Source organism: Mercenaria mercenaria, chromosome 4 (assembly GCF_021730395.1).
Source record: "Mercenaria mercenaria strain notata chromosome 4, MADL_Memer_1, whole genome shotgun sequence".
Classification (NCBI taxonomy): Eukaryota; Metazoa; Mollusca; class Bivalvia; order Venerida; family Veneridae; genus Mercenaria; species Mercenaria mercenaria.
In genome coordinates this window covers 55,653,562-55,678,643 of record NC_069364.1, presented here as the reverse complement: position 1 = coordinate 55,678,643, position 25,082 = coordinate 55,653,562, and the positions used below count along the sequence as shown (strand labels likewise).

Below are 25,082 nucleotides of genomic sequence, written 5' to 3'. Positions count from 1 at the left end.
TAACTTGGCACAAATGTTCACCACCACGAGACGGAGTGTCTTGCGCAAGAACCAGGTCCCTAGGTCTAAGGTCAAGGTCACACTTAGAGGCCAAAGGTCAGATACAAGAATGACTTTGTCTGAAGCATTTCTTCTTCATGCAGGAGGGATTTTGATGTAACTTGGCACAATTGTACACCATCATGAGATGAAGTTTCATGCGCAGGTCCAATCTTTAGAATTACTTCCCTTTGTTGTTACTATAAATAGCTTATATTGTAACTTTTTCATTACTAGTCGTAGGGAAAAATCGAGACCACTTTTCTGTAGTACAACATGCATGTTACATCCAATTTTGAGGTGTATTTTGACTAATCTCTACCTGGTAATGATTTTTGTGTGGACTTTTTTCTTTATGGTTATTCTTGTCCTTATAACCTTATAATTTGAAGATTTGGATTAATTTGGGGGAAAATGTGAAGGTGAAATTTTGTTCACTTGCTAGTTTTCTTAAATACATGCAGGAGGAGAAACGTGATGCCAATACCTGTCAAGACAACGTGGAAATGAACAAATCCGTCACTTCACCAGAAAAGATAGCAAGTCAAGATGCTGGAAAACCTGCTGTAACAGATGAGGGGTCAAATGATCAAACACAGAACCGTGGCAATGTGAGTGAAAAGTCGGGAAAAGAAGGCTCTGGAGGAAAGAAATGCAAAGAAAGTAAAAAGGGAAAAGGTATATATCAGAGGATTGCTGGTTACTATGATGACTATGATGAGTTTTGCAGGTTACTGCAGTATACTTAAAACATGCACTAAAAAGACAAGGTTAGCATACTTTACAAAAATACCTTGAAAATGGCCATTGGATAACACAGCAAAACCAAAGGTAAAGATACCAAGTAGTTAACTGATTAGTGGGCTTTTGCATTACTAAGATTGGCCGTCCACCTGGGTATATTACTGTGACATTACCCTTTCTAAAAAAATATGGGTCATTTACTAACCCCTGCTCTCCATTGATTGATTTCAAAGTGACAGATATTAGCAAAACAGAGATTTGTCTGTTTAAATGGGAAGCATGTTTAGTAGGAAACTGATGTGTGGCTATTGTGTGGAATTTCTTGAAATATAATGGTAGCTGAAACTTTTTTTATCTTAATAGAGAACTAAACAGATTCGAAACCAGTATGTCTGATTACATTTTTTTTGTCTATAAGCTGGCTGGTATATTGTGTGTATTTAAAAAAAAAAGTTAAAAATTTTACTATGCTGAATTATGCAGTTTTTACAGTGAAATCACTTAAATGAATTTTATGATTCAGCAGAAAATTTTATTCATGGACTAGAGTTTGTCAGGCACCAATATTAACCCTTATCATGCTGGACGTGAGTGATTCTGCCTTTGCTACCAGTGTAGATCATGCATGATAGTCTTTTTGGTAAGCACCCCTTTTAACAGTTAATGGTGCTGTCCAAATTAAAAGATGGACAAGTTCATTATAGAAATTTAGCAGGATAAGGGTTAAAGGTAGGAGAAATAATGATAACCACAGTATATCATGTACTATTATGTATTAGTGAGTGTGTAAAACTTCCATCTTGTTCATAGATGAGAAAGTGTGTAAGTACTACAGTCAAGGACAGAAGTGTTGGAGAGGGACCAAATGCAAATTTGCTCATTTGAAAGAAGGAAAACAAGGTATCTTTCTAAAAATATTAATGAGAGATACAGTCCAACCTGTATAAGTGGTCATAGTGTGACCCTGCTTTAAACAGTCACCTTCTGGTCTGACAATTCGAATTTCTTATATAATGACACTTTGTGTAGTGTGACCATGTCAAATGCGGTCGGTTTAGTAGAAAAGTCATCAGAATGCACTATCCAGGTCACTAAGTCTTACATGTGGTAAAATAACAAGGTGCTAGTTGTTGTACTGTTCTGCTGTAAACAACATCCAAGGTAGTTTAGTAGTCTTAACGTTAATAACAATCTTAATTTATTTGGGTAAATATTTTGTAAGCGATACGCCTAATTTGCACAAAACTGTCACAAATCAAAATATTTTGTGCATTGATGATGGTAGATTAAAACCATTGTTAAAACATTCTCAGAGCAAATTTATCAATTTAATATTATAGCTGTTATAAAAGGATGTCAAAATTAACACTGAAAGTTATCATTCATAAGACAATATACATTCCTGAAGAAAGAAAAATGGAAGCCATCATACATTTTGGAAAGAGAAATTTCTCCCATCAGTTGTGTTTGAATTGTGTGTTTTATATTGTAATGTAAAGATAACAATGTAACAGTTTTTAACAGAGCTTTCATGTGTTACATGATGCAGTAATTTGTACGTTATTATAGACAATACACGTAATGTTTAAAATAATAAGTTTTGAACCAATGTTCTATGATGTCCTATATAAAAACCTTTCTTATAGCGGTCACCTTTCTGTAGTGGTCACTTTCAGTCGGTCCCTTTGATAAATGCTATAAACAGGTTAGACTGTATATTATTACTGCTAACTGGGAATTCTCATCTTGAGGGGGAATGCTGTAAATTGCATAGTATTCACAATGGTTCTGTTTAATGCTAATGTTTCTGAACAGTGATAGGTGAGTGCAAAACTTGAGAATATTAGCAGTATAACATACAAAAGCATATGTCTGTCTGCACAGTGTGAATTTTGAAAAATGTGAATGTGCTTGTTGTCTTAGGGCTTTTCACACTTGTGTACCAAGGCTGTCAATCAACCACACCCATTTATGGTAGAGAATCTTCCCAAATGTTGAAATTTCCTAACTGTAAAAAAAAAAATATTTTTGTTATTCTTACCAAAGTTACAAATATCTACTTGCTGACCTACCCAAACTGAATGATTTTATTTGTTAGAAAAGACTAGTGTTAGCATATTAGAGACAAAGAAAATATTTTCATTTCAGTAAACAGTGATGATGTTGCTGAAACTGTAAGGCCAGAGAAAGCAATGGATGAGGAGGAGTTCAGTAGTTACATAGATTTTGTTTATCATAACACTGAACATGGTGTCCAGATCAAGGCAAAAGATTTATTCTACAAATTGGGTTTTGAAAAAGGTGCAGATCTTAACATAGTTGGAGATGCAGTGCTTGGACAGTATCGATTAGCAAAGAGTAGAAATGTAAGGATTTGTTGATTTTGAAGGCCAGAATGTTCAGTTTAGATTTCTGTGTTTATATTCATATTCCAGCCCCAAAGGAGAAGAAAAAACTATAAAATCTTAGAGGCTGTCTTCTGTTTGGGTTTGAGTTCTGTTTGGTTGTCGTGTATATCCTTGCGTGTATCAGTGCTATACACTGGGCACGTTAAAGAACCAGGCTGTCTATTCGCAACGAGCTAGGCTAAGTTAGCCGGACAAGCCTGTGTCTGATTTCTGATCTCTCTGTCATGGGGGCTTTGTCTCACTCTGTCCCTCAGGTCGGATCGCTCTGTGTCTGTACTAGTAGAGGATGAATTTATGCGCCCTGTGTGGCTGCATTTTAACTATGTAAAGCGCCTTTGAACGTGAAATTGATCATGAAAAGGGCGCTATATAAATCTGGTATAATAATAATAATAATAAGGAAGCGGTCAAGCTGGTTTGTAGGAGGTTGGTGGTTCTACCAAGGTAACTACTTGCACCTGATCTTTCTCCACCATTAAACTGAAAGTCGTCGTATGATCTGAAATGTGTAAATGATAAAATTCAGCAAACAAAACAAAAAGTACAGAGACACTATAGACAACATTTTTAAAATAATTGTCTTATAGAGGAAAAAATCAACAACAAATAACCACTTTCCTCAAGTGACAATGATTAATTCAAGAAACATGTACAACAAAGAATACCAAATGCTCATAATTGAGCTGCGCCATGAGAAAACCAACATAGTGGCTGGATGCGCAGGCTGGTCTGGATCCATGCTGGTCGCAAAGCCACTATGTTGGTTTTCTCATGGCGTGTCCATGCCTTCTCAAGTGACTGAATTTTGTTACTTTGATTTCATCAGAAGTGGTGGATTTTTATTAGTCCCCTACTGGTTGAAAACCAGTTTCGGGGACTATAGGAATGCACTTTTCCGTCATTCCGTCTTTCCGTCATTCCGTCTTTCCGTCATTCCGTCATTCCGTCCGTCCGCAATTTCGTGTCCGGTCCATAACTCTGTCATCCATGAAGGGATTTTAATATTACTTGGCACAAATGTTCCCCATGATGAGACGACGTGTCATGCGCAAAACCCGGACCCCTAGCTCAAAGGTCAAGGTCACAGTTGGAGGTCAAAGGTCAACAGGGCTTTTTTCCTGTCCGGTCCCAAACTCTCCATCCTTGAAGGGATTTTAGTATTACTTGGCACAAATGTTCCCCATGATGAGATGATGTGTCATGCGCAAACCCGGACCCTAGCTCAAAGGTCAAGGTCACATTGGAGGTCAAAGGTCAACAGGGCTTTTTTCCTGTCCGGTCCATAACTCTCCCATCCATGAAGAGATTTTAATATTACTTGGCACAAATGTTCCCATGAGGAGACGACGTGTCATGCGCAAAACCTGGACCCCTAGCTTAAAGGTCAAGGTCACAATTGGAGGTCAAAGGTCAACAAGGCTTTTTTCCTGTCCGGTCCATAATTCTCCATCTATGAAGGGATTTTAATATTACTTGGCACAAATGTACCTCATAATATGACGATATGTCATGCACAACTTTCAGACCCCTAGCTCAAAGGTCAAGGTCACACTTAGCAGTCAAATGTTAACATAGCATGAACAGGGTCTGTTTCGTGTCCGGTCCATAATCTGACATTCATTAAGGGATTTTAATATCACTTAGCACAAGTGTTCCCCATGATGAGACGACGTGTCATGCGCAAATCCGGACCCCTAGCTCAAAGGTCAAGGTCACAATTGGGGGTCAAAGGTCAACAGAGTTTTTTTCCTGTCCCGTCCATAACTCTGCCATCATGAAGGGATTTTAATATTACTTGGCACAAATGTTTCCCATGATGAGACGACACCAGTACCCTAGCTTAAAGGTCAAGGTCACACTTTGAGATCAAAGGTCAAGAGGATTTTTTCCTGTCCGGTCTATAACTTTGTCATGCAAAGCAGGATTTAGATATCAGTTGGCACAAATATTCCCCTGGATGAGACATGTCATGGCAAGAACCAGGTCCCTAGGTCTAAGGTCAAGGTCATATTTAGAGGTCAAATGTCAAATTCAAGAATGACTTTGTACGGAACATTTCTTCTTCATGCATGGAGGGATTTTGATGTAACTTGGACCAAATGTTCACCACCATGAGGCACCCTTGTTTTTAGAATTACGTCCCTTTGTTGTTACTATAAATAGATTTAATTGTAACTTTTTTATTATGGCGGTAGAGAAAAATTGAGACCACTTTTCTGTGGTACAGCATGCATGTTACATCCAATTTTTAGGTGTATTTTGACCTATCTCTACCTGGTAAAGAGTTTCTTGTGGACTTATATTATTATTTTTTTTTTTTTTTTTTTTTTTTTTAAAGATTAATTTCCCTTTGTTGTTACTATAAATAACTTACATGATAACATTTTTATAATCAGCCAAAAAAATTCAATATGGAAACAACTGTGGGTTTTTATATATGCACATTTTAATCCAAGTGTGTTGTTATAACATATTGTATATGTAGTACAATATTGTTTATACATCATTGACAGATATCAATTCATTATGTTATACTGCAGTAGAGAAAATTAGGTGCCTTCCAGTAGGGGACTTTGTATTGCATGGCAATACTTCATTCACTTGTTTTGAATATATTGTGTTTCAGAATTGGCCTTGGGTTAAAGATGCAAGATACTTTGCGGAGTTATTCTTTGCCCCAGATTGGATAGATCAGTAAGTTGAGTCTACTAAATTTCAAACTGATACTGAAATGTTTTAGAGAATTCTTCGAATTTGGTTTTCAGAAAGAGGATCTAAACTAGGTCAAAATTAGGAACATTATTTTCCTCTGATGTTCAATTTCTTCTGCCTAAGTACATAAAGTCATTGCCGGAACTGACAACAGAAAAATTAAATGATAGTGTCCAATTATTGTTTGGTTGATATTTCTTTTCGATATGAAATTTTATTAAAGTTAAAATTTATTTCTTGAAGATAATTGTACTTAAGAAAGAAAATTTAAATACAATAAATGGCAGTGTCATACATGTCATACGTCCCGGATTGTCCCGGAAATCACATACTCGTCCCGGACAGTGTTGCAATGTCCCGGAAAATTAAAAATGCAGAAAACAAAAATAACACCCCAAAAAACTTGTTTTTTTGCTCTATAAATTGTTGAATTTTACATTAATAAAACACAATAAACAGTCCTTGGTATCACGTTGTTTATTCCTAATTATCCGATATCAGTTTCATGCCCTCGAGTGGGACACATGTTGCTTAAGCCAGCTCCGATCAGCACTCATATTGAACGCACCCCGTGATCTTTTGATGACCCAGATTAATTTACAGTCGGCTATTTTGATGACCCTGATTATGAATTGACAGAATTATGCAATCAATAACAGTTTTATGATAATTTAATATTAGGAACAATAGCCGAAAATCCCGTTGTTTTTAGCTCACCTGTCACAAAGTGACAAGGTGAGCTTTTGTGATCGTGCGGTGTCCGTCGTCCGTCCGTGCGTCCGTCCGTAAACTTTTGCTTGTGACCACTCTAGAGGTCACATTTTTCATGGGATCTTTATGAAAGTTGGTCAGAATGTTCATCTTGATGATATCTAGGTCAAGTTCGAAACTGGGTCACGTGCCGTCAAAAACTATGTCAGTAGGTCTAAAAATAGAAAAACCTTGTGACCTCTCTAGAGGCCATATATTTCACAAGATCTTCATGAAAATTGGTCAGAATGTTCACCTTGATGATATCTAGGTCAAGTTCGAAACTGGGTCACGTTCCATCAAAAACTAGGTCAGTAGGTCTAAAAATAGAAAAACCTTGTGACCTCTCTAGAGGCCATATATTTCACAAGATCTTCATGAAACTTGGTCAGAATGTTCACCTTGATAATATCTAGGTCAAGTTCGAAACTGGGTCACGTGCCATCAAAAACTAGGTCAGTAGGTCAAATAATAGAAAAACCTTGTGACCTCTCTAAAGGCCATATTTTTCATGGGATCTGTATGAAAGTTGGTCTGAATGTTCATCTTGATGATATCTAGGTCAAGTTCGAAACTGGGTTACGTGCGGTCAAAAACTAGGTCGTAGGGCCTAAAATAGAAAAACCTTGTGACCTCTCTAGAGGCCATATATTTCATGAGATCTTCATGAAAATTGGTCAGAATGTTCATTTGAAAGATATCTAGGTCAAGTTCGAAAGTGGGTCACGTGCCATCAAAAACTAGGTCAGTAGGTCAAATAATAGAAAAACCTTGTGACCTCTCTAGAGGCCATATTTTTCATGGGATCTGTATGAAAGTTGGTCAGAATGTTCATTTGATGATATCTAGGTCAAGTTTGAAAGTGGGTCACGTGCCATCAAAACTAGGTCAGTAGGTCAAATAATAGAAAAACTTGTGACCCCTCTAAAGGCCATATTTTTCATGGGATCTGTATGAAAATTGGTCTGAATGTTCATCTTGATGATATCTAGGTCAAGTTCGAAACAGGGTCATGTGCGGTCAAAAACTAGGTCAGTTTGGTCTAAAAATAGAAAAACCTTGTGACCTCTCTAGGGCCATACTTGTGAATGGATCTCCCTAAAAATTGGTCAGAATGTTCACCTTGATGATATCTAGGTCAAGTTTGAAACTGGGTCATGTGCCTTAAAAAACTAGGTCAGTAGGTCAAATAATAAAAAAACCTTGTGACCTCTCTAGAGGCCATACTTTTCATGGGATCTGTATGAAAATTGGTCTGAATGTTCATCTTGATGATATCTAGGTCAAGTTTGAAACTGGGTCAACTGCTATCAAAAACTAGGTCAGTAGGTCTAAAATTATTAAAATCTTTTGACCTCTCTAGAGGCCATATTTTTCAATGGATCTTCATGAAAATTGATCTGAATATTCACCTTGATGATATCTAGGTCAGTTTCGAAACTGGGTCACGTGCGGTCAAAAACTAGGCCAGTAGGTATAAAAATAGAAAAACCTTGTGACCTCTCTAGAGGCCATATTTTTCATGAGATCTTCATGAAAATTAGTGAGAATGTTCACCTTGATGATATCTATGTAAAGTTCAAAACAGGGTCACGTACCTTCGAAAACTAGGTCAGTAGGTCAAATAATAGAAAAACCTTGTGACCTCTCTAGAGACCATATTTTTCAATGGATCTTCATGAAAATTGGTCAGAATTTTTATCTTGATAATATCTAGGTCAAGTTCAAAACTGGGTCACATGAGCTCAAAAACTAGGTCACTATGTCAAATAATAGAAAAAACGACGTCATACTCAAAACTGGGTCATGTGGGAAGAGGTGAGTGATTCAGGACCATCATGGTCCTCTTGTTAGTACGTAGACGTGAAGCTACATGTAGCCTTTATGGAAGAAATGGCTGAAAACGATCAATTAAACGATAACTATTTTAAAAGGTTGTAATCTTTTAAAATGTAAATTGATTTTCACACATATTCTAAATTAAAATTTTGACTATTGAATGCCTTTGCCGACCGATCCATGAAAATTGACCCAACCCGAAATATTTTATATCGATTTTATCTACAAGATTTATTTTATTCCTTTGAGGATTTCATTTTATTAATGATTAGACAAACGTTTAAGCTTTAAAATGATACCAAATAAGCTGGATTCTAAATCACGATGACCTGGTTAATTCTTCGTATGTAGTAAGTCTCCTAATTCTGTTCACCTCGGGAACGCAACCAATTCACGTGCCGAACTATAGACGTGAATTACCGTATTTACCTCCCTTAGAAAGCTAGACGACATTTGCAGCAAATTATTCCTAAGCGAGTGAACAATGTTTATCTCCGGAAACTGCATGTAATTTTATGATATTTATGCATGAAACAGACGAATACTAATGTCACGGTGTATGTCCCGGACAAAAGGTAAAAATCCCAGAAATTTTAACTCCGAATCCCGGAAATGTCCTGAAAAATTATGGCATGTATGGGCAGTGTGGTCTGAAAAATTCAGAATGTCGAGCTGTTCTTAAAATTTGAGCTTCTGGGATTATTATAAAGAATTTTTTTTTCAGAAATTTACCACATAGAGATGTAAAATCAAACAGGAAGAACAGACAAAGCAAGAAGAGCAAACATAATCCAAATGAGAAGTAATTTACATGATTCCATAATACATGTAGGAACATTGTAATCACCCGTCCATATGTTTGATCGTGGAGGGGGTATGGTGTTGGTAGCTTAACCTGGACATTATGTTTAAGTCTGCTGTGGTCAAGACCCTACCTCCATATTGAAAAAATTCCATTGAAACTTCATACAAAACTTGAAACTTCACCATGAAGTGTAAATGTGCATGATATTAGTTTAGGGTCAGTTATGGCTTCTAAATGTTATGCTCCCGTAGGTTTCTTGGACAAGGTTTAACTTTATTTTCTGTGTGGAAAAGCAGCATTGTAGAGGTATTAGTCACTTCCCGTGATAGCTCTAATTATGTCTCCCACCACACAGTGGTATGGGAGACATATTGATTTACTCCAGTCTGTGTGTGTGTGTCTGTGTGTGTGTGTGTCTGTCACAAAGCTTGTCCGCACTCTAAGTCAAACATTTCTCATCCGATTTTCACCTAACTTGAACAAAATGTGTTTGACCATAAGACCTTGGCCAAGTTCGATAACTAGCCAAATCGGTCCAGGCTTCTTGGAGTTATGGCCCTTGAATTACCAAAAATCGGTCTTTTTACATTTGTCCGCACTCTAATTCGAATATTTCTCATCCAGTCTTCACCAAACTTAAACAAAATGTGTTTGATCATGAGACCTCAGCCAAGTTCGATAACTAGCCAAATCGGTCCAGGCATTTTGGAGTTGCGGCCCTTGAATTATCGGAAACTTGGCCTTTTTACTCATGTCTGCACTCTTAATCAAACATTTCTCATCCAATCTTCACCAAACTTGAACAAGATGTGTTTGACCATGAGACCTCGGCCAAGTTCGATAACTAGCCAAATTGGTCCAGGCATTTTAGAGTTACGGCCCTTGAATTACCGAAAAAATCCATCTGTTTACTCTTGTCTGCTCTCTTAGTCGAACATTTCTCATCCGATCTTCACCAAACTTGAACAAAATGTGTTTGGCCATAAGACCTTACCCAAGTTCGATAACTAGCCAAAACCGCCCAGGCACTTTGGATTTATGGCCCTTGAATTACCGTAGATACCCATGTATAATGCGCAGTTTTTTGACCCCCGGGACCACCCCCGAATCGTGGGTGCGCATAATATACAGGTATAGACAATTTTCCTACTTCAAAACAAGTTTGTTACCGATGTTCGCCATTTTGGTAAAGGGAAACTACTCCCCGCGCTTACTGTCTCCGCTAAAATCTAAGATTGCCGTTACGTTCCGTAAAAGATCGAATTGTTTATTTTTCTTTGAAACAAAATTAATTTCATATAAATTTAAAAGTATTTTGACGAAAGAAATGTTTATAAATCACAAAAATTATGATACTAATTAAAGATCGAGAATTATCTTTAACCGAGATCAAACTGTGAACAACATAATTGACACGAGGTGACACGTTAATTGCCAGTAATTACTGGCTTTATGATCGTGACAAAAAGACTATCACACCTTTTGTTATCAGTTTGAATTGAGAAGCTCATGTCATTTTGAAAGATACCATTCCGAAATATTGAATCAGCTGCTATTTATTTATTCAAAATAGTGAATTAAAAAAGGTAAAACAACAAATATAACAATAATTTACTGGTTTTATTTTCGAGAAAACAAAAATCGATAGTACTGTGAGACTGATGCTGCTCTCCGCCGCGGAGATAAAATTTATTACCGGTGTCCATGTAAACTCTACTTTCGTTTTCCATCCACCTCAAAAATTGATTCCCCCCCCCGCAGGATTTTGGACTAAGATCGGGGGTGCGCATTATACACGGGTGCGCATTATACATGGGTATCTACGGTACTGATTGGATCCACTCATCCAGACCATCTAATTGGATCCACTCATCTAAAACATCTAGAGAAACTAACATTTTTAGCTCGACTATTCGAAGAATAGTCTAGCTATTCTACTCACCCTGGCGTCGGCGTCGGCGTCACACCTTGGTTAAGTTTTTGCATGCAAGTACATACAGCCATCAATTAAAGGCATATAGCTTTGAAACTTATTTTGTCTTTTTCTAGGTCAATTACCAACCTCTCTGGGTCAAGTCCCATAACTCTGACATGTATTTTGAGCAAATTATGCCCCCTTTTGGACTTAGAAAATTTTGGTTAAAGTTTTACATGCAAGTTACTATCTCCAAAACTAATGCAGATATTGATTTGAAACTTCACATGTGTCTTCGGTGTTATAAAACTAGTTGATAGCAGCAAGTCCCATAACTCTGACTTTCATTTTGGCCAAATTATGCCCCCTTTTGGACTTAGAAAATTCTGGTTAAAGTTTTGCATGCAAGTACATACAGCTATTTCTAAAAGGCATATAGATTTGAAACTTATTTTTTCTTTTTCTAGATCAATTACCAACCTCACTGGGTCAAGACCCATAACTCTGACATGTATTTTGAGCAAATTATGCCCCCTTTTAGACTTAGAAAATTTTGGTTAAAGTTTTACATGCAAGTTACTATCTCCAAAACTAATGCAGATATTGATTTGAAACTTCACATGTGTCTTCGGGGTTATAAATCTAGTTGATAGCAGCAAGTCCCATAACTCTGACCTTCATTTTGGCCAAATTATGCCCCCTTTTGGACATAGAAAATTCTGGTTAAAGTTTTGCGTGCAAGTACATACAGCTATTTCTAAAAGGCATATAGATTTGAAACTTATTTTTTCTTTTTCTAGATCAATTACCAACCTCACTGGGTTAGGTCCCATTACTCTGACATGTTTTTTGAGCAAATTATGCCCCCTTTTAGACTTAGAAAATTTTGGTTAAAGTTTTACATGCAAGTTATTATCTCTAAAACCAGTGCAGATAGTGATTTGAAACTTCACATGTGTCTTCGGGGTTATAAATCTAGTTGATAGCAGCAAGTCCCATAACTCTGACCTTCATTTTGGCCAAATTATGTCCCCTTTTGGACTTAGCAAATTCTGGTTAAAGTTTTGCGTGCAAGTACATACAGCTATTACTTAAAGGCATATAGATTTGAAACTTATATTTTCTTTTTCTAGATCAATTACTTACCTCACTGGATCAAGTCCCATAACTCTGGCATGTATTTTGGGCAAATTATGCCCCCTTTTGGACTTTGAAAATTCTGTTTAAAGTTTTACATGCAAGTTTCTATCTCCAAAACTAATGCAGATATTGAATTGAAACTTCACATGTGCCTTCGGGGTTATAAAACTAGTTGATAGCAGCAAGTCCCATAACTGATATGCATTTTGGTCAAATTATTCCCCCTTTTGATATTTAACCTTTTTGGGTAATATTTTCCTGCTTCTGGGACAATATTTCGAATAGTCGAGCTTGGCTGTCTTACGGACAGCTCTTGTTCATAGGGGCAGTTGTGGGAGACATGCGCTTTTCTCAAAAGCATCTCTAGTTTCATCTGCCTTAACAGTATTCAAAAATGTTTCAGATCTGACAGATGAGAGCAATTAAAGATACGAGCCACACCATAAGAATACCCAACACAGTGCATTTGCGACCAGCATGGATCCAGACCAGAATGCGCATCCGCACAGTCTGGTCACGATCCATGCTGTTCGCTAACGGTTTCTCTAATTGCAGAAGGCTTTGAAAGTGAACAGCATGGATCCTGACCAGACTGTGTGGATGCGCAGGCTGGTCTGGATCCATGCTGATCATAAATGCACTATTGTTTTCCCATGGTGAAGCTCAATGTTATATCAAAAATGAATAATTATTTTAGAAATGTTTTTTCTCTCTTAGTTTTGAAAATCCTAGTGGAATATGTCGAGATTTCCGGTTGAAGGAGAACCCGGACATACAGACTGTGTGTGCTAATGCAGCTGGTGACAGTAATAGCAACACTGTCAAAGGAAAACCTTCATCATCAGAAGGCCCGGCAGGAAACCATGGGGATGGTGCAAATGTTATTACAGGTGAGCTAGATAGAAATAAGCATAAACACAACAGTGATTTTTGTGCCCCCCCCCCCCCCCCCCATGAGTGGTGGGGGCATATATATTTGCTCTTGTCCGTGCATCCGTCTTTCCGTCTGTCCAAAGTTCGTGACACGCCTAGCTTAAAAAGTATTTGATATAAATTAATGAAACCTTGCATGAGTCTTTGTCATGATATGAACTTCCGCACCTTCTTTTTTTCATATGGCTCCACCCCCTAATTTTAGAGTTATGGCCCCTGAAATAGTCAAAAATGCACATTTTCACCTTGTGACACGCTTAGCTCAAAAAGTATTTGATATAGATTCATGAAACCTTGCATGAGTCTTAATCATGATATGAACTTGCGCACATTCTAGTTTTCATCTGGGTCTGCCCCCTATTTCTAGAGTTATGGCCCCTGAAATAGTAAAAATGCACAGTTTCACCTTGTGACATGCCTAGCTCAAGAAGTGTTTGATATAAATTGATGAAACCTTGCACGAGTCTTTATCATGGTATAAACTTGCGCATCTCCTATTCTTTGTCTAGCTCCGCCCCCTATTTTTAGAGTTATGGCCCCTGAAATAGTCAAAAATGCACATTTTTACTTTGTGACATGCCTAGCTCAAAATGTATTTGATATAGATTCATGAAACTTTGCATGAGGCTTAATCATGATACAAACTTGCGCACCTCCGATTTTCATCTGGGTCCGCCCCCTATGTCTAGAGTTATGGCCCCTGAAATAGTCAAAAATGCACATTTTCATCTTGTGACACGCCTAGCTCAAAAAGTATTTGATATAGATTCATGAAACCTTGCATGAATCTTAATCATGATACGAACTTGCGCACCTATTTTTCATCTGGGTCCGCCCCCTATTTCTAGAGTAATGGCCCCTGAAATAGTAAAAAAATGCACATTTACTTAATTACGTGCCTCACTCAAAAAGTATTTAATGTAAATTCATGAAACCTCGCTTGAGTCTATCATAATGTGACCTTGCACTCTTGGCATTCTTCTTGAGAATTTTAGGGTTTATTACAGAGTTATGGCCCTTGAAATAGCGAAAATAGTGGATTTTTTGTTTGTGATGCTCATAGCTCAAAAAATATATGGTACAGAATAATGAATCCATTTCATAATTTTTTTTTGAGGCTATACCCTGTTAAGACTGCAAACATTTGAATAATTTCCTCTTATTTGTGACAAATGTACCAGTGGGCGGGCACACCCTGTGTCCTACAGACGCATTCTAGTCTACATTAGGGACAATAATGAGGGGATTAACCCTTATCCTTCTAAATTTCTATAATGAACTTGTCCATCTTTCAGTTTTTTACCTGTTATAAGGGGTGCTTACCAAAAAGGTACTGACTGAATGGCGAACAGTGCAGATCACGATCTACACTGGTCGCAAAGGCATAATCAGTCGTGTCAAACATGATTCGGGGTTGAGTTGAAACTTTTGTTTATGGTAGCTAAATATTTTTATTCCCAAAATTGGGAGGCATTTTTATTCTTTAGCTATGAAAGACCCAGAAGGCTTACAGTATTTTGACTGTCTATCCATCCTCCTCAGTGTCCATCTGTCTTGTGCAAAAAAAAAACTTCTACATTTGTCGTCCAGTTGAAATAAAACTTTCTATTAAAGTAAAACTATCTATTAACTGTAAAAAGATAGCATCTGGAGATCTGAACTAGAATACACACATACACACATGCGCACACACACACACAATTTCCGACGTCACACCTGTATATATTTTGTAGAAGCTTTTACAGTTTTGTAGTCGGCAAACACTGGCACTATTTTGATATAATTCACTGACATTTTCCTTGCATATCTTTCAATTTAATCTGTTTACTTGCTGCTTACTACCACTTCGGTTTCGAGCCTCACTCAGGGTGTTGAATTGTTCATGTGAGGAAGCCATCCAGCCGTCTTACTGAAGGTTGTTGGTTCTTCCCAGGTGCCCGCCCGTGATGTAATAATGAATAATGCATGGAGGGACACCTGGGATCTTCCTCCAAAATCAAAGCAGGAAAGTAGCCATTTGAAAGTTATGTTGGTGTGATGTTAAATAGAAAAAACAAAAACTGTTAAAGCAAGACAGTTAGTGGTGTAAAACAGGTGAGTGATGCAAGTCCATCATAGCCCTCTTGTTTAAATTTTCAATACACTGCCAAAAACACATTCATTGTTAATGCGTGTTAAAAGTTAAAACTCATTTTAAACATATACAGGCGTGCCATTGTTGAAGCTGAACCAAACATTGCATTTCTGATACATAAAAAATGGCAAGTATGTAATAAAAAAGTATGTTTGTCTTTTTTCCAAAAAGTTTCAGGTAGTGCAAATATTTCAAAGAGTGATAAATACTGAATAAAGTCATAAAAAGCAGTTTCTGGTAAAAGACTTCCAGTATTCTAGAAGCATTCTAGAAACACAGTTTCATTTCATGTTTACTTGGGCTTTGGCCTAATTCCATCTGTTCAGCACATACTAGTTAAGATTTATTGAAATATAAATGATCATTCTATTCACTGCAGGAAAACCTGGGAATGTAGATGAATTGGTCACAGACTACACAGAACAAGTTATCCAGGAGGCAATGAAGATGGCGATTAGTGACGGTCTGTCGGAATCAGCCATTATGGAGGTTATAGATGATGTCACATCAGGAGGCAAGATAAGCACCCCGCGGAAACATGGCAAACAGGCTAAACTTGATGTTAGCAGAACTCCACGTTGCAGACCTGAACAGCTGGCTCTTGGATTCAATTACCATTCTGATCTTGTTGTTCAGCAGTCACCAAAAACTGTCAGAGGGGAGATAATTCCACTTGATACACTTCCACAGCCACGTGAACGCCCAGAACAACTTGCCGTAAGCTTTAATTACCTAGCTGAACAGTTGATAAAAGAGTCACCTAAAACAGAAACAGGAGAAGTTTTAATTCCAGGTGTGATCACAACTCCGAGAAGGTTGGCACGTGATCAGTTGGCAATAGGGTTTAACTATCACTCTGACCTCATTGCTAAAGATTCTCCATCAAAGGGAAATCAGAATGAGAATATTGAAGTGTCAGAAGATAAAAATGCTAAAAACAAGAAGAATAACTCTCACACATTAATGAATGGAATCCACAATGGTTGTAGTGAAGAGCTTGGTGTGAACAGTAAAGTTAAATCTGCAAAGAGATCTATAAGTGATACATTTGCTGTTGGGTTTAGTTACAACTCTGATCAGATCATTAAAGAATCATTGGATGAAATAAATGGAAATCTACCTAATGATAACAATGTATTAAGCCTTATTGAAGATGCAGTGATTGGAGAAGGTAGAAATATAGTTGAAGTTACTGATGAGATACCGGCTTCCGGTCTACCTGCTGGTAGTGTGTGGTGAAAAAATATGTTATTATTACTGTGTACGGATCATCCTTATATATCTGCTGGATGTTAAAAGGATGTGATCAGATTTTCAATAAAAATAGTGTGAATGAACCTAAATTAAGAATAGAAGACCTTAGGTAAACTCTCCAGCATTTTCAAACTATGATCAGAATTAACAGTTTATTTTGTTTGTTAAATATTGTTTTGCAGTTGGCTTCTACTGTGCCATTGGGAATCCAATTGGGATTGTGACCCATTATCGCCATTAACATAAGCTGTAAAAAATTCTGTGACTTTAGTATCTCCTGGTATGGTTTTATGTATGTATGTATGTATGTTAATAATTTCTGGTGGTCATGCCTGCATAGGTATGAAATTAGAATTTCTCTTTCCATGTACTGATTTTGCAGGATGCCTTCATGGGGAAAGTTAGAGCTTAGAAGCTATGACGTGAGCTGTAGTGCTAAAGACACTTGAGTAACACGAAATGATGGGGTTTGACATTTTTGGTACAATACTAAATTCTATGAACAGTTTGTGGGTAATGGTATAGTGTATATTAAATGATCTCGGAATGTTTAAAAAACAGTATTAAAATGAAAGTTGTTGTCACAACTATATTCTCAGGAACTATTTTTAGCTCATCTGTCACATAGTGACAGGGTGAGCTTTTGTGATCACCCGTCGTCCGTCTGTCCGTCCGTGAACAAGATGGAGACCACATTTTGTATTTGATTTCAATCAAACTTGCACTTGACTTGTATGGGCATAATATCTCGGTTCCTTTCGAAAACTGACCAGATCCCATCATGGGTTCCAGAGTTATGGCCCCTTAAAGGGCCAAAATTTGCTTTTTTTGGCTTGTGAACACGATAGAGAAACATTTTGCAATCAGCCTTAATCAAACTTGCACACAACTTGTATTGGCATAATATCTTGGTTCCTTTCGAAAACTGGCAAAATCCCATCATGGGTTCCAGAGTTACGGCCCCATAAAGGGCCAAAATTAGCCATTTTTGGCTTGTGAACATGTTAAGAGACCACATTTTGCAATCAACTTTAATCAAACTTGCACACAACTTGTATTGGCATAATATCTCGGTTCCGTTCGAAAACTGGCCGGATCCCATCATGAGTTTCAGAGTTATGGCCCCTTAAAGGGCCAAAATTTGCTATTGCTTGTAAACACGATAGAGACAACATTTTGCAATCAACTTTAATCAAACTTGCACACAACTTGTATTGGCATAATATCTTAGTTCCTTTTGAAAACTGGCCAGTTCCCATCATGGGTTCCAGAGTTATGGCCCCTTAAAGGGCCAAAATTTGCTATTTTTGGCTTGTGCAGTCATATAGAGACTTCATTTATCGTTTGATTTGATACAAACTTGCAAAATATCTTCAACAACAATAAATTTTGGATTCCGTGATGAATCTGTCAGATCCAGTTATAAGTTCTGGAGTTATTTTATATCCGGTTACCTCCCCTGATTTTAATCAAAATGAATTTTTATCAGTAAGTACTTACAGGACTCATTTGAAATTTCATTATTGTCATTAGTTGGACTCAGACAATCAGGGTAGATAATTATGGACTGATTTTATGTCAAATTACCTCCTTTTATTTCAAATTAGAATGGGTATATCTCCATCACTAATGAAAATACTGATGTGAAATTTTGTTTATGCCATCAGATGGACTTGGACATTCAGTGAAGATACATATTGACTGATTTTATGACAAATTACTTCCCTTTATCTTTTATGTAAATGAATATACCTAGCAGCTTCTAATGAGATTGGTTCTAAACATTATTTATGTCTTCCATGGTAAGAAATTTCTGCTTTAACTTACTTTTCTAATATATTGTTGTAAAGGCTTGTACTCTGTATCTTCTACATGCATATACCAATGCATGATTACCTCCCCTGATTTTAATAAAAATGGATTTATTTTCAGTTGTATCATAGCTTTGTGTTTTTTCTTAACAAATTTGGTGCAGGTAAATTGTATACACTGTGTGCAGGGTGCGGTAACTAAAAGTGTGCAGGTATTAAATACCCGCACGCTAGTTACCGCACTGTTGGATAGGAACAGCAGACAGCAGTGTATTTTATTGATTTTCTGCTCTCGCAGTAGTTTATTTTACCTGGGCTTTACACATTTGTCAAGCAAGGATTTTTAGTACTCACTAAACTATATATGGCAGTGTGGAACGCCTACTGAAGTACCATATATGGATAGCTATGATACAAAACAGAAAGAACATTAAAACTCTCGGGTAAACAATTTATACTCGGGCTACGCCCCCTCATACAAATCATTTACACTCGAGTTTTAATGCTCTTTCTATTACTAAGTCTTTATAGGACTTATTTGAAATTTCATTATTGTCATTAGTTGGACTGGGACAATCAGGGTAGATAACTATGGACTGATTTTATGTTAAATTACTTCCCTTTGTTTCAAATTAAAATTGGTGTATCTCATTAACCAATGAAGATACTGATTTGAAATGTCATTTTTGCCATCAGATGGACTCGGACAATCGGGGTAGATAACTTTTGACTGAATTTTTGACAAATTACCTCCCTTAACTTTATGTAAATGAATATATCTCAGCAGCATCTAATGAGATTGGTTTTAAATGTTATTTAAGTCTTCCAGGGTAAGGAATAGTCATGCTAGTACAAAAATGCAGCATTTGAGCCAAGGACCCTCAAACTTGGTATGGAGATTGGCTATGATTAGTATGTGACCCATAGGTCAAAAGGGACAGTTACAAGAAAATATCTATCCTGATGATATTTAAAGTGTGTGCCTATGTGATCTATGTCAAAACTTGATCTTATCATTAAGAGCAATAGTACTCAGGTGAGCAATCTAGGGCCATCATGGCCCTCATGTTTATAAATTTTATGGAACCTTCCATCTCGCATGATTAAGGCAGCGTTATATGTGTGATTTTTGTCTTGTGCCTTGAGTTTCCATTAGTTCTTTGATTAATAACTACACTCACTTCTTTAATGTGTGTGAAATGTAAAATTTTGCTGTTGAAACACCTGTATATATCATAGGATAGTTAATTTCATTGTTAGAGTTTTTGCTTATTTATGGTATTTTATGTTGTTTTGGTAGATTTTACGACTTTCCAACATTTTAGTATTTTTGTCTATGATGTTCAGTTTTGATTATTAGGGCAACTTCTTTTGTAACATTTTTTTCCTCATGCAGATATTTAAGAGAAAGAAAATTTGTATTAACCACATGCAAAGAACATTTAAAATGTTGGTTACTTACGGTCTTCTCTGAAAATTTTACTGTTTCATGAGTAACGTTAACCTATGGCCCTGCTAAATTTCTAAAATGGACTGGTCCATCATTCAGTTTGGGCAGTACCGCTTGTTTATCAAAGGGGTGTTCACTGAAAATTTACTGACTGAATAGCGAATAGTGCAGACCATGATCCAAATAGAGCAGACCATGATCAGTCTGCACAGATGTGCAGGCTGATCTTGGTCTGCACTGGTCACCAAGGCAGAATCACTTACCACCAGCAGGCTAAAGGTTAATTGTCTGTTTATATCGGTGCCATATGATGTAAAAGGTTTGCATTTGTCAAAAGTTTTCTGGTATATTGTTGTTGGTAATTATACTCCCAGATTCAAAGTAGACAAAGAAGGCTATGTTGGAGTTGCAGATATCCGTCTCTTGGTCTGTCCATTTGTCCTTCATCTACATTTGTGTGCACTTTATATCTTTTAAATGGCAGGAAGATTTTCATCTAACTAGCATCAGTTGTAAACCATAACACAGGTCACTTTATCCATGGTCAAGGTCACAGTTGGGAGGTCAAATATCAAATAACTTTGTGTCCACTCTACATCTTCTTAACTGCTTGGAAACTAACCTAAAATATTTACCTCATCATAACACAGTGGTGAGTGCACAACCCAGGTCACTAGGTCTAGGGTGAAGGTCACACTTACATGTAGGTCCAGATCAATGAGCTCAAACTTGTTTCTGCTCCGTATCTTCACAACCACTGGGAGGAATTTCATAACACTAATAACAATTATTGTTAACCTCATCATGAGGACATGCGGAGTGCATAATGTCATTAGGTTCAAGATACAGGTCCCACTTGAAGGTCAAAGGTCATGATCACATTTTATTTGCCCTGTATCAAGGTGTAGTCCTGGGGTATTAATCACATCTAATGATAGCTCTAATTGTTACATGTTTTGAAACATTTGTTGTGACATTTTTAATCCCGCGCCACAAGTGGTGGGGTGTTATAGGAATGGTCTCCGTCCATCCTTTCGTCCATCTGTCCGTAACACTTTCGTGTCCGCTCCATATATCCTTAACCCCTTGAGGGATTTTCATGAAACTTTGGTCAAATGATCACCTCATCAAGACGATGTGCAGAACCCATGAGTCAGCCATGCCGGCTCAAGGTCAAGGTCACAACTCCAGGTCAAAGGTTTGAGCCTTCCATTTTGTGTCCGCGCTATACCTCCTAAACCCCTTGAAGGCTTTCATCAAACTTTGGTCAAATAATCACCTCATCAAGACGATGTGCAGAACTCATGAGTCAGCCATGCCAGCTTAAGGTCAAGGTCACAACTGAGAGTCAAAGGTTTTAGCCTTCCAGTTTGTGTCCGCTCTATATCTCCTAAACTCCTTCAAGGAATTTTATAAAACTTGGGTCAAATGACCACCTTATCAAAACGATATGCAGAACTTACGAGTCAGCCATGCTGGCTCAAGGTCAAGGTCACAGCTTAGGGTCAAAGGTGTCCACTCTATCTCCTAAACCCCTTGAAGGATTTTCATCAAACTTTGGTCGAATGATCACCTCATCAAGAGCTCATGAGTCAGCCATGTCAACTCAAGGTCAAGGTCACAACTCAAGGTCAAAGGTTTGAAGGATTTTCATGAAACTTGGGTCAAATGATCACTTCATCAAGATGTTGTGCAGAATTCATGAGTCAGCCGTATCAGTTCAAGGTCAGGGTCACAGCTAAAGGTCAAAGGTTTACCCTTTCACTTTCCATAACAGTGGTGGGGGATTTAGCTGCCTTTCAGACTGCCTTGTTGCAATTAAGATTTTTTTTGTTTGATCAAAGTTGCAAATTGTGTTCCTCAAAGAATTGATAAAATTTTGCATTGTTGAATTTCATAGTGCTAATTTATTTTTAGCTCGACTTTTCGAAGAAAAAGTAGAGCTATTGCATTCGCCCGGGTGATGCCGTTGTCGTTGGTTAAAGTTTTTGATAAAGTCAAATACCTCTGTTACTATCAAAGCTATTGACTTGAAACTTAAAATAGTTATTTACTATCAAAGTCCTCACCAGGAGAAACAATCCCCATAACTCTGGTTTGAATTTTGACAGAATTATGCCCCTTTTTAACTTAGAATTTTTGGTTAAAGTTTTTGATAAAGTCAAATATCTCTGTTACTATCAAAGCTATTGACTTGAAACTTTAAGTACTTATTTACCATCAAAGTCTACACCAGGAAAAACAATCCCCATAACTCTGTTTTGAATTTTGTCAGAATTATGCCCCTTTTTAACTTAGAATTTTTTGTTAAAATTTTTGATAAAGTAAAATATCTCTTACTTTTAAAGCTTTTTGACTTGAAACTCAAAATAGTTATTTACTATCAAAGTCTACACCAGGAGACACAATTCCCATAACTCTGATTGAATTTTGACAGAGTTATGCCCCTTTTTAACTTAGAATTTTTTGTTAAAGTTTTTGATAAAGTCAAATATCTCTGTTACTATCAAAGCTATTGACTTGAAACTTATAATAGTTATTTACTATCAAAGTCCTCACCAGGAGAAACAATCCCCATAACTCTGATTTGAATTTTGACAGAATTATGCCCCTTTTTAACTTAGAATTTTTTGTTAAGGTTTTTGATAAAGTCAAATATCTCTGTTACTATCAAAGCTATTGACTTGAAACTTTAAGTATTTATTTTCCATCAAAGTCTACACCAGGAAAAACAATCCCCATAACTCTGTTTTGAATTTTGTCAGAATTATGCCCCTTTTTAACTTAGAATTTTTTGTTAAAATCTTTGACAAAGTCAAATATCTCTTACTTTTAAGCTTTTGACTTGAAACTCAAAATAGTTATTTACTATCAAAGTCTACACCAGGAGACACAATTCCCATAACTCTGATTGAATTTTGACAGAGTTATGCCCCTTTTTAACTTAGAATTTTTTGTTAAAGTTTTTGATAAAGTTAAATATCTCTGTTACTATCAAAGCTTTTGATTTAAAACTTAAAATAGTTATTTACTATCAAAGTTTACACAAGGAGACACAGTTCCCATAACTCTGATTTAAATTTTGACAGAATTATGCCCCTTTTTAACTTAGAATTTTTTGTCAAAGTCTACACCAGGAGACACAATTCCTATAACTCTGATTTGAATTTTGACAGAGTTATCTCTTTTTAACTTGGAATTTTTTTACTGGCAAAGCTCTAATTCAGAGTCAAGCGCAGAGAAAAGTCATGCGCGCTGTCTTACGTTCAGCTCTTGTTTAAAAGGTCAGTAATTTCATTGAAAATATATAGCAGTGCACTAGAAAGTTGCTGTCTCCTTGTTGTGGAAAATGAGAAGCTTTCTAATGGTCTGCTGAAATTTTGTTCTTGTGTACATTGTTTGAAAGTTTAAATATATTGCTTCTTGTAGGGGTAGTGTTTCCAGAAGGTGGAAAAAACATCTCAAGAAAGCTCAGAAATTTTGGGACATTAAGGGCACCAAACCACTACAGAACAAACAAAAACAGTATTGTAAATGCTTTTTTTGTAGACATAGACCTTGGGTAGGTATTACCAGGTATTGGGCAGGTAACAATAAAGTTGACAGTAAAATGGGGGCAGTAATTGAGAAATAAAGAAGACACATAATAAGAAAAAATGCTTTTGATATTGAAACATCTTTGTTTTAACCAATAAGGTATTTGGGATATTCATACTTGTCTGGTTGCAGCAATGAGGCAAATGATTTGTGTGCTTGATTACTGAAAAAATGATGTTTTGAACAAAATATTGCATTTATAAATGGGCATGATGGTCATTGGACTATTTTTGATGTATTTTTGCTTATATCTGGTACTATGCCTCATGCTTGCTTTGAAGATTGATCTCTCGATTATAGAAAAAGCAGGGGCAACTGTCTTGATACTTTAGCCAAATAATTTACTATGTGTCCTTTCTCATGAGCTAGTTCTACCCACCACAAACGGAAGTTTGGGGGTATATAGGAGTGAGCTTGTCGGTCAGTCCAATTGTTTTCATGGTTTTCGGACAAAAACTCGTGAAAGGCTTGACAGATTTAAATAATTTTTGGAACACAGGTGTAACATCATAAAATACAGGTCAAGTTCGACTTCGAGGTTAGTAGATCAAAGGTCAAGGTCACAATGACCCGGAACAGTTAAACAATCTCCAGATGAAACTTGAAACGCTTGGGCCTAGGATCATAAATTTTGGTACACAGGTGTAACATCATAAAATAGAAGTAAAGTTAGTCTTTGAGGTCACTAGGTCAAAGGTCAAGGTCACAATGACCTGGAACAGTTAAACATTTTCCAGATGATAACTTGAGAACGTTTGGGCCTAGGATCATGAAAGTTGATAGGGATGTTGGTTATGACCAGCAGATCTGATGACCCCTATTGATTTTGAGGTCAGAGGTCATGGTCACAGTTATCTGGAACAGTATAACCGTTTCTGGACTATAAGTTGAGAATGCTTGGGCTTAGGATTATGAAAGTTGAAAGTCAGTCATGACTAGCAGATGACCCCTATTGATTTTGAGGTCACATTGACCCAGAACAGTAGAACTTTCCTTGCATGGTTTACAGATTTAAATTATTTTTGATACACAGGTGTAACATCATCAAATATAGGACAAGTTCGACTTTGACATTGGCTTACTTTTGTGACAAGGCCGTATTGTGGGGGTATAATTGTCACTTCTGTGACAGCTCTAGTTATCTCTTGTTTGATATAGTTGTTAGAAGTTATTGACTGTAATATCATGTTGTTTATTGATGTAAATATTTGCATTTAGGGCAGGGATATGGTGCTTGTTTATGTCTCGGAAAGAGATGAATAAAATACTGTACAATATGAATATCTTTCTGTCTTGTTTTTAATCCCCTACCAGTGTTTCGCCAGTAGTGGACTTATGACTTGACCCTCTCTGTGGGATCTTGTGATAACTTTTAAAAGTACAAGACGTTTTGCGTGAAACTTGGTACAAGCCTAGTTGTGCATAACATCGGCATTTTCTCTTTTGATAATTTTCAATGGAGTTATGGCACTTGATTTGTCAAATCTTATAATATTTGGCCACTTCTCTTATATTACCACATCTTACTGGAGTGATCAGTGCCAAGTCTCA

General features: G+C 36.9%; 1 protein-coding gene across 1 annotated transcript in view; it reads left to right on the top strand.

Annotated features, from left to right (window-relative positions):
- The window catches only part of LOC123551790 (uncharacterized), a 53,291-nt gene extending 28,479 nt beyond the window's left edge, over positions 1 to 24,812 (top strand). Inside the window, exons 6-12 of the mRNA XM_045340985.2 lie at positions 504 to 717; positions 1,594 to 1,683; positions 2,932 to 3,149; positions 5,818 to 5,885; positions 9,217 to 9,294; positions 13,070 to 13,242; positions 15,799 to 24,812. Of these exons, the coding sequence (XP_045196920.2) occupies positions 504 to 717; positions 1,594 to 1,683; positions 2,932 to 3,149; positions 5,818 to 5,885; positions 9,217 to 9,294; positions 13,070 to 13,242; positions 15,799 to 16,658 (1,701 nt within the window). The 3' untranslated portion in view covers positions 16,659 to 24,812. The remainder of the gene's footprint in view (positions 1 to 503; positions 718 to 1,593; positions 1,684 to 2,931; positions 3,150 to 5,817; positions 5,886 to 9,216; positions 9,295 to 13,069; positions 13,243 to 15,798) is intronic.
- The last annotated feature ends 270 nt before the right edge of the window (positions 24,813 to 25,082 follow it).